Source organism: Harpia harpyja, chromosome 3, assembly GCF_026419915.1.
Source record: "Harpia harpyja isolate bHarHar1 chromosome 3, bHarHar1 primary haplotype, whole genome shotgun sequence".
Taxonomy (NCBI): Eukaryota; Metazoa; Chordata; class Aves; order Accipitriformes; family Accipitridae; genus Harpia; species Harpia harpyja.
In genome coordinates, this window is record NC_068942.1 from 39,587,593 (window position 1) to 39,595,992 (window position 8,400).

Consider the following 8,400-nt stretch of genomic DNA (forward strand, 5'->3'; position numbering starts at 1 on the left):
CTGGGCTGGGCGGGGCGCGCAGGCGCGGTGGCCATCCCCGGAAGCGCGCCGCTGTGAGAGCCATGGCGGCGGCAGTAGCCCCGGTCCCGGTCGTTGCCGGCGGCGGCCCGGTGGCGCGGCTGCGCCTGCTGTGCCAACGCTACCAGGAGTACGTGAGGCGGCACCCGGCCGCCACGGCCCAGCTGGAGGGTACCGTGCGGGGCCTTTCCTACCTGCTGCCAGGTGAGGGAGGGGGGACGGCCGGGCCCTCGTCCCTCCCGCCGGGGCCTGGGCCTGGGCCCGGGCCCCGCTCCGTCGGGGGGTGGTGGTGCGGGGGGCTGGGGCCCAGCGGGGAGCGGGGGTTTCCCCCCGCGCTGGGCTCCGGCTGGTAGCTGCTCTCTTCCCTTCGCAGGTCGCTTCTCGGACTCCCACGCACTGTCGGAGCTGGGTAGGTGGGCAGCGGGGAGCCGGGGGGTTGCCGCGGCAGCCTGGTACCCGCCGGCTGAAGGGCTGGTGGTTGTGGCTTTGCGCAGGGGTGCGTGGGGCTGTTCCCCGGACCCCTTGTTTTCTTCATGCCTGGCTGCATCCTCCAGCAGCCCGTGGAAGGAATCTGCATGTCTTGCTGCCCTTCTTCCCTCATTCCCTCCTGGGGGAAGAGGCAGCAGTCCAGGTTTGGTTTGCTTTCTTTGTGTTCCATAACTGCGGTGTTCTTCTCCTTTTCTAGTGTACTCTGCCTCCAACCTCCTAGTGCTCTTAAATGACTGGATTCTCCGAAAAGAGCTGCAGCGGAGCCTGCCTGTGGTAAGGTTGGAGTGTGTGGGAGGAGGATTTGGAACACGTGCTTTCTTCTTTGCAGAAGCTTTCAGGGAGTGTCTGTAGAAACTAACAGGTCTTTGCTGTGGCCTCTCTTTGCTGTGAGGTATGTAGAGGCCAGACACAACCTCTGAAGGCAGGTAAACAGCAGCCCTGCCCCGTAGCTCCTGGCTTGGAGGAGTGGCTGGAGCACTCCCTGGACCACAAAAATCAGGCCCTGACTTGCACCAGGAGCTCCACTGGGTTTTTGAGAAGCTTGGAACTTGAGCTAGGCAAAGGTGTTGCCGAATAACCATTGCTGTTTCCAGAGCAGTGGCTCTGGAGTACTGAAGTGCCGATTCCATTTCCTCAGACTCTTCCTTTGCATACGCTATTGAGCAAAACAAACATAAGCACCTTGCTTCTATGTCTCTCTGGCAAGAGCCCCAGGCTGGCTCCCAGCACTTGTTAGGCCCTTTGGGGAATGAGGAGGAGGAGGAGGAGGAGGGCGTTTTTTTTCTGGACAGGCCTCTTCTGTTGCAAGCCTGCCTGCTGCGTGGGTTTGGGTGTAGGCAGCTCTCCGACTGGAGCGTCAGGTGTGTAACAAACAGAAATGCAGAAGACTTGCTTCCCTGGTTGTTAAAGGCTGAAGTGAATTTCAGCTGTATTGTCTTTATGGATGCTTTTCAACGGGTTAAATCCTGTGGTTGACAGCACCAGCAAGTTCCTGCATGGGGAGCAGGGGCCCAGGCTGGAGGAGCACCCACTGTCTTGGGGTTCATGCCTGGAATCTAGACTGATGCTGTATTCCGCAGGCATTTGGTCTGGTGTGTGACTGTGGACTCTGGGTCCCCTTCCCTCTACTGCAAGCGTATTCCCTTGTCAACTCTAACCAGGGAGGAGGTTCGCCATGTATGCCGACTCTGGGACAAGGAGGAGAGAGTTTTGACATGGAGTTCAGGCATAGTGCCACAACCCGGGAGACTGTCCTGCTGTGTCAGTTGGGGTAGAAGGCAATCCACGATACAGCTGTGGTATTCTCCCTGTTTCTGGGGTAGCAGCTCTGTGTGATACTGTGATGTCTTGGTCTGCCCCTGCTTGGAGGTAGAGAAGTAGGCTTGTGCGTAGACTCTGGCTGCAGCGGAGGCACCGCTTTTTGTTTCTGGGGCTGTGACTTCCAAGGCCATCCGGTGCTTATTTCTGAGGGTCCCACCAGACTGGGCTGTGCTTCTGCCCCGTTTAACTCCCAAACAGAACCTCCATCCTCTCCCCCTCCTCCCCTCTGTGTTTTGCAGTCGCTGCCGCAGCAGAAGCTGCTGACCTGGCTGAGTGTGCTAGAATGCGTGGAGGTCTTTGCAGAGATGGGGACAGCCAGGGTGTGGGGGGAGATGGGCCGGTGGACCATCATTGTCCTCATCCAGCTGGCTAAGTAAGTGCCGCGGACGGAGGGGAAGGGGCAGCGTGCGCTCGGAAAGGGGATCTGGAGGGCACTCGGCAGTACCCCAGGAAAAAGCCTAAGCAGGACTGAGCTGCTAGTCCCAGAGGCTGGGGGAATTTGGAGCCCCACGGTGTGCTGGATACTGTGCCACAGAAGGGGACGCTTACCCCTCTCGCCTTGCCAGTTGCCCTGAGCAGACCTGAGTTTTTCCCTCTTCTGTGGAAGCCACCTTTCCAGTGCAACAGGAACCCAGCTCCGTAGCCTGGTATTGAAAGCTTCCATGTGTCTGCTCATAGAGCCATCCTTCGTCTCCTGCTCCTGCTGTGGTACAAAGCTGGCATCCAGACATCTCCTCCCATTGTGCCGCTGAACAGGGAGCAGCAGCAGCCTCTCCACCCCCAAGGTGAGCCCACGGTGCTGTCATCGTTGGCTTGCCACCTTGCTGGGCTACATGTCTTGTCCTGTTAGGAATCACTGATCAGAGCAGTGGCTTGGGCAGCACAGGGAACTGTAAGGCTTCAGTACATGAAGCTGAGCTGTGTTGAACTTCCCACCCTCTGCAGAGCACGAGTTAGCTTGGTGGCAGGGTTGTCCTATGGTCTGGAAGGAGGGGGTGGAGGAGTCTAAGCCTGGAACTGTTGGCTGAACTGTGAGTCAAGCTGCGTGTCCCCTGGTGTGACAGTGAGCAAAGAGATCCTAGGCCTGAGCAATGCCAGGCAGATTTACCTTTTCACCCTCTGCGTAGTGTTAGCCCCTTCAGGATGGTCTGGTTTGCACTAGATCAAACTTTCAGTCTGGTCTTCCTGATGGGAATGTAGGGAAGGGTGCTGCCAGCCCGTGTGAGGCGTGTTCCTTTGGGGCCTGACCCCTGTGGCTGTTTTCTCCTGCAGACATGGAAGACAACTCCTCAGGGAAAGATCAGACCTATGTTGGCAGGCGTTCCAGCCGTGTTGTGCGCTCTCTCCAGAGCAGTAAGTAGCTGAGCCTGTTTTTTGTCTGAGCTGTTTCTGCTCTGTGCCCTTTATGTATGACCTGGTTGTGGGCAGTAAAGAGCAGAACCTTGTGTTGGGGCATATCTTGCCAGTCACTGGGCGCTGTGGGTGCCGGGATAGCATGAGGATCCAGTCACATGCTGCAAGGCTAGCACTTAAATTGTATTTTCCCAAGTGAGCTGTGTGACAGAGGCAACCCTTCAGCGTGGTTATGCTTTGAGGAGCACAGACCTTACAAGGACCGCTCCCTGCTCTGTCCAGTCTGGAGGCAAGCCCTGAGGGTGCTGGTCAGCCACAGCAGCTGCTGTGTGAGCAGCTCTTCAAGCTTTCCCGTTTCACACCTTCATGCTGTAGAAAGCAGCAGGGGGGGTGGTGTGGGGAAGCGTGGTGGGAAGGTTTTATTTGTGTTAGTGACCTGATCTGCTTGTTTCAGCCCCATCCCTGCAGTCCCGGCACTGGGGGTCCCCCCAGCAGAGGGAGGAGTCACAGAGCCGAAGAGCAGAGGAGATGAACCAGCCTCCCACCCCTCTGGGTCTCCAAGAAACCATCGCAGAATCCCTCTACATTACCCGCCCTCTGCTCCACCGTATCCTGCCCTGGCTGCGTGTGGACTCACACCACAGCCCAGGTGCCGGCAGAGGGTGCTGCGGGCTCAGCCCTGCTGCGGGGCAGTGCCACACCAGGCTTCTCTCTCCCTGCTGCTGCTCTGCTTAGGCAGGGGCCTCGGGACTCCTCTCTTCTCTTACGCCTTGACAGCTGGCCTCAGCCACTGGAGTTGTGGGCACAAGTCCTCCAGCCCCTTCCCTGGGCTCCCCCCCCCCCCAGCAGTACCTTAGAGTGTATTCTCCTGCACTCGGCAGAGCTTTGCTGGTACCCAGGGGATCGCTTGTCTGCGTGCCTCTTGTTAGCCATCTCTGGTTCTTTCTGTTCCTTGACTGTGTGTTCCTAGTATTGAGTTTAGGAGTGTGGGGCCAGAGATCATGGAAACCCTGGCTCCTCTCAGCAGTCCTGGACATCTCGAGGTCAGTCTGAGGAAGAGTCTTTGCGGGTGCTTGAGGTTGGTGGTGGCTGAGCGTCACACTTTCCCCTGTTCCCCAAACCTGGGTAGGCCCCACTGAGAGAAATACGCACAGGGGCTGGTCTTTAGCTGGGAGATTGACACATTTAGGCATCTTCTGCAACACTTAGAGTGCTCTCTGTTCTGAGCTGGTGCAGCCCGCTCTGCGTGGAGCTGAGAACGGAGGGCATTTAGAAATGCGCTTTCTTTTCCCTGCTGGCTGCTGTTGCCGTGAGTTACCTCTCTGTCCTTCTTCCAGTCTGAGCTTGCTGAGTGATCTGAAAGACCTGAACAGGCGAGAGCGAGCAGAGCTGAGGCGACGAACCATCCTACTGCTGTACTACCTGCTGAGATCTCCTTTCTATGACCGATATTCAGAGTAAGGGGCCCCTGCTGGGCTTTTGCTGAAAAATTCCCTTTTAACATAAATAGCGTCAGGGAACTGGGTGAGTAGATCTGAAGAGGTCTGGGTGCCTGTGACCAGGTTAATCTGAGCGCTTGTGTAACAGCTGCCGTTGCTGTTCTTGCATTCGACAGCTGGGACGGGAGGTGTCCCGCTGGACTCATTCATACTCTCTCCCTTCCTAGGGGCAGGATCCTCCTCCTTCTGCGCTTGTTGGCTGATTACGTGCCTGGAGTTGGCTTTGTCACACGTAAGTGGGCCCCACTGCCATATCTCTGTTTGGTGGAGAAAAATCAGGGGAGTTGGGCAGAATGTTTCTCAATTGGTTTCCAACCTGAGGAAGGAGTTCGGAAGTCCCTAGAATGGTTAGCACCAGTTCACACTGTGTCGATGCCTGTTTTAAACTGGGACAAGAAAGGATGAATTGCTTCTTGGCTCGACCAGAGTGGTAAACCTCTATGTGCCCTCCCTGGCTGCAGAGCTCAGTCTCTGCCACCTAGGCCTGTTCTCCTGGGCTCCCTTTCTGCACCTCAGCTGGTGCACCAGAACCCTGCTTTGCAGCCCTGTTTCTGAACTCTTTTCCTTGATCCCCAGTCTGCAGTGCAGACATGAGGCGTAAACAGGTGCCTAGAGGTATTAACCCAGGCAGGAACTGATGGTAAATCAAAGGGCCGAACCAGGTCTGTCTTCTTCACCAGAGGATCCCTTTATTATGGGCCAGAATTCCACCTCCCCCTCTTCCCTGCTGATGTGAAGCCTTTTTGTGGAGTGATTCGTGGCAGTGATGTGGCATTAGATCAGCCTGGCATCGTGGGATTGTCCTTTCTTTGGGGAGGTCACAAAGCTGGCTAGGTCAGGAGCTGCTTCCACCAGTTAGTAATTTCAGAGAGGCTTTGGAGTCTGCATTAAGCCATGTGCTACATAAGCATTTTCACTCCACAGCAGTTGCTTCTGTGTCTGCACCTGCTTGTTATTGCTGAGTTGTCTTCCCAGTGCCACAGCAGTGTCCTCCTGACTCGCTGCATGCGGGTTTTCCCCTTGCACATTGTAGATGCCCTTTCCCACTGGAGCTTGGATATGTCAGCTCTGAAGGAGTGGTGTCCCACACCATGGCCATGCTGACCACGTTTCACACCCTGCTTGGTCCTGCTCTAATCTCTGGCACCACATCCCAAAGTTGTCTCCTGTCTTGGCAGAAGTAACTGTTCTATTCTCGGGAACATCTGAGTTGTATAACTGGAGATTTGGGATTGGTGGGTATCGGAATGAGAAGTGGGGGATATACCCTGTATACATACAGCTTCAAATTCTTGCATTTCTATGTGCGTGATCCCTCTGTTCTCTTGTTTCAGGGCCGCTGATGGATTACTTGCCTGCTTGGCAGAAAATCTATTTCTATAACTGGGGCTGATGAGAAGATGATGATTATTCTCTGCTAAGATCATGGCTGGACATCTCTAAGGAGGGCATGCAGGCTGGGGGAGGGATGTTGATAATGCCTAATTCTCAGTTAAACCATCAATGAGAAGCTCCTGTTCTGCAGGGTGGGGAGGGGGTTGTATGTAACTTTTTTAACAGATCTAGCTGTGAATGATGGACACTACACACATGGAGAGACCCTGGCCACCTCTTTCTCTGGACTGTTCTGTGGCTGCAGTGATGGTGATGGGACAACCTCTTTTTTTAAGCACTTGATTTTTCTCCTTTTGTACAGCTGCACTATAATAAAGCCAGGCAGCGTAGTGGTTTTTGGAGACCATTGTCTCCCACCTCATGGCACAGAGGTTGACCTGCAGTCTGCTTGTGTTGGCTATGCCTGGCCAATCTGCTAGGAGCGGGCTTGTCTGTCAAATAAACTGACTGAACGGAAAGAACTGAGCTAAAGGACCTCTCCCTCTTTGCATGGGATCCCCTCGTATCTGGTTGCCAGCCAGTCTCTATCAGAAAGAGCAGCTTTTGCAGTTGTCTACCCTGGGATATGCTGTCTCTTAGAAAGGGATTAATTCTGCAAATACTGCTGTGCCACCCCCAATAAAGGGCCCAGGAGAGGCTTGGACAGCCATGGCCATCTTTGTCTGCTGAGCTAACTGGGGGACAGTTGAGGCATCCATCTGCTCGGTGTGCTTCTGTGGCGGCTCCCTTGGCCAGGACAAAGGGGTGGCCAGCTGGTGGCACTGGTTTGCCTCAGAGGCAGCTACCAGCCCTGTGCAGAGCTTGGGAGCTGGAAACGGCCGGGTACCTTGGCCTCAAGTGGGTGACAGGAGTGTTCCTACCTGAACCATCCCTGAGGGACTGTGAGGCTGCAGGAGTCACAGCCACCTTGCCTCAGCACCTGAAATATGGGATGTAGCCCCATGCACACCCCCCTAGTGGGCCACCGCGGTTGGGGACCACAGGGCTTTGGCAGTGTGGGGGGGTCTGTGTTGCCACCTCAGGTCACAGCAGTGGCAGCGTGGAAGAGCCACGAGGGAGAGACTGTGCTCCCTTCGTTTGGGCTTTTAGCAGAGGAAGATACTGAAGACTGCAAAGTGTGGAAAGTGTTGGGGGGTTTACTGAGATGAAGGGGTTTGCTTTTAGAGGGGTTGAGAGGGAGGCAAAGGGTGGTGGTGAGGGACAGGGAAACAGACCTGGAGCTATGGCTGCACGGGAAGGATGTGCAGCAGTGCAGGGTGGGCTGTGAGCAGCTGGCAGGACCAAGCAGCCTAGGACCAGAAGCTTAGATACTGGGAGGGGTAGGCAGCAGCGCCTGGGCAGGAGCCTGTCCCCTGCCCAACCCGGTTGGTGTCCTGGGGCTACCAGAGTGGCTCCTCTGTGACCTCGCTGTGGAGCTGGCATCAGTGAGCATCATGCGGTGCTGGCTCCTGCTGCTCACCCTACTGCTGGGGGCTGCCCTCCCACGGCCCTTGAGCCAGAGGTGATGGTGCTTCCCTCCTCCTCCTCGCCCTGGTACCTGCAGAGGTGCTGCAGGGCTCCTGGCCCAGGCACGGGCTGGCACTTGTGGCAACAAGCCCTCGAGAGCTGGCCAGGCTGGGTGAAGACAAGCGGCACGTGGGAGCTCTTGTGCCAGCGTGGGCAAGCGCCATAGGGTCTCGGCTCACTCCCCGCCCCTGGTTTTCCTCCGCAGGGTCAGCTACTTGGTTCCCGAGGACTTCTCTGCTCCCCTGGAGCTTCCACAGCAGCACTTCGGCCTGGTGGATGGTACAGTGCTCTCCTCACCCCTCTGAAACCCCTTTCCATGAACTCACCTCTCCAGGTAGGCAGTTATCCCCGGTCCTGTGAGCAGCCCAGGGCTGAGCCCAGCCTCTCCACTCTACCTGCAGATTATGGCATCAAACCCAAGCAGCCTCGCTTCAGGACCTGGGCAGCCCGGGAGCGGCCAGCAGCACTGCACAGAGCTGGCAAAAGCAAGCGCGATGAGCTTGATTTACTGGAGTACTACTACGATGCCCACCTGTGAACCAGCGTGCCCCTGTGCCCACCACAGCCCGGTCTTGGGGACCCCCCCCGCCTGCCTCCATGGCTGCAAGACAGTGTAGGTATGGGGTGTAGGAATGGGGGGGGGGGGGGGGGGTTAAGGGTAAGCAAGCCCTGCTTTGGGTGGGGACTGGAGCAGACGACATCCAGAGGTTCCCTTCTGATCATCATATGATGATCTCTGGCCTCCAGGAATTGCAACCGGGGCTCTCGGACCAAACCTGAGAAGCTCCAGCTCCTCTTGGGGGTCCCAAGGGAAAGAACC

At 56.5% G+C, this 8,400-nt stretch overlaps 2 protein-coding genes across 5 annotated transcripts; both read left to right on the top strand.

Annotated features, from left to right (window-relative positions):
• Positions 1-27: 27 nt before the first annotated feature.
• Positions 28-6,539, top strand: PEX16 (peroxisomal biogenesis factor 16). Of its 4 annotated transcripts, XM_052782088.1 has the most exons (11): positions 43-222; positions 392-427; positions 704-780; positions 2,067-2,200; positions 2,506-2,612; positions 3,100-3,180; positions 3,635-3,787; positions 4,151-4,223; positions 4,518-4,637; positions 4,847-4,911; positions 6,014-6,539. In XM_052782088.1, exons 1-11 carry the CDS (start codon positions 63-65, stop codon positions 6,070-6,072), a joined length of 1,065 nt encoding a protein of 354 aa, XP_052638048.1. In that variant the 5' UTR covers positions 43-62; the 3' UTR covers positions 6,073-6,539. The 4 variants fall into 4 exon arrangements, 2 of the variants coding, with proteins under 2 accessions (XP_052638049.1, XP_052638048.1); XR_008234421.1 differs by lacking the exons at positions 2,506-2,612; positions 4,847-4,911; positions 6,014-6,539 and having other exon boundaries at positions 28-222; positions 3,635-4,223; positions 4,518-4,635; XR_008234422.1 differs by lacking the exons at positions 2,506-2,612; positions 4,847-4,911; positions 6,014-6,539 and having other exon boundaries at positions 28-222; positions 3,635-4,258; positions 4,518-4,632.
• Positions 6,540-6,775: 236 nt separating this feature from the next.
• Positions 6,776-8,161, top strand: FREY1 (Frey regulator of sperm-oocyte fusion 1). Its single transcript, XM_052782094.1, has 3 exons — positions 6,776-7,575; positions 7,786-7,859; positions 7,982-8,161. The coding sequence occupies exons 1-3, from the start codon at positions 7,508-7,510 to the stop codon at positions 8,116-8,118; spliced, it is 279 nt and encodes a 92-aa protein (XP_052638054.1). The 5' UTR covers positions 6,776-7,507; the 3' UTR covers positions 8,119-8,161.
• Positions 8,162-8,400: the final 239 nt, after the last annotated feature.

Bases quoted from the DNA above. Each gene is read 5' to 3' on its own strand.
- PEX16 (XM_052782088.1), top strand. From the start codon at position 63: ATGGCGGCGGCAGTAGCCCCGGTCCCGGTCGTTGCCGGCGGCGGCCCG. The intron at 2,613-3,099 runs GTGAGCCCACGG...TTTCTCCTGCAG, and splicing joins GCAGCCTCTCCACCCCCAAG to ACATGGAAGACAACTCCTCA. The intron at 4,638-4,846 runs GTAAGGGGCCCC...CTCCCTTCCTAG, and splicing joins TTCTATGACCGATATTCAGA to GGGCAGGATCCTCCTCCTTC.
- FREY1 (XM_052782094.1), top strand. From the start codon at position 7,508: ATGCGGTGCTGGCTCCTGCTGCTCACCCTACTGCTGGGGGCTGCCCTC. The intron at 7,576-7,785 runs GTGATGGTGCTT...TTTCCTCCGCAG, and splicing joins CCACGGCCCTTGAGCCAGAG to GGTCAGCTACTTGGTTCCCG. The intron at 7,860-7,981 runs GTACAGTGCTCT...CTCTACCTGCAG, and splicing joins GCACTTCGGCCTGGTGGATG to ATTATGGCATCAAACCCAAG.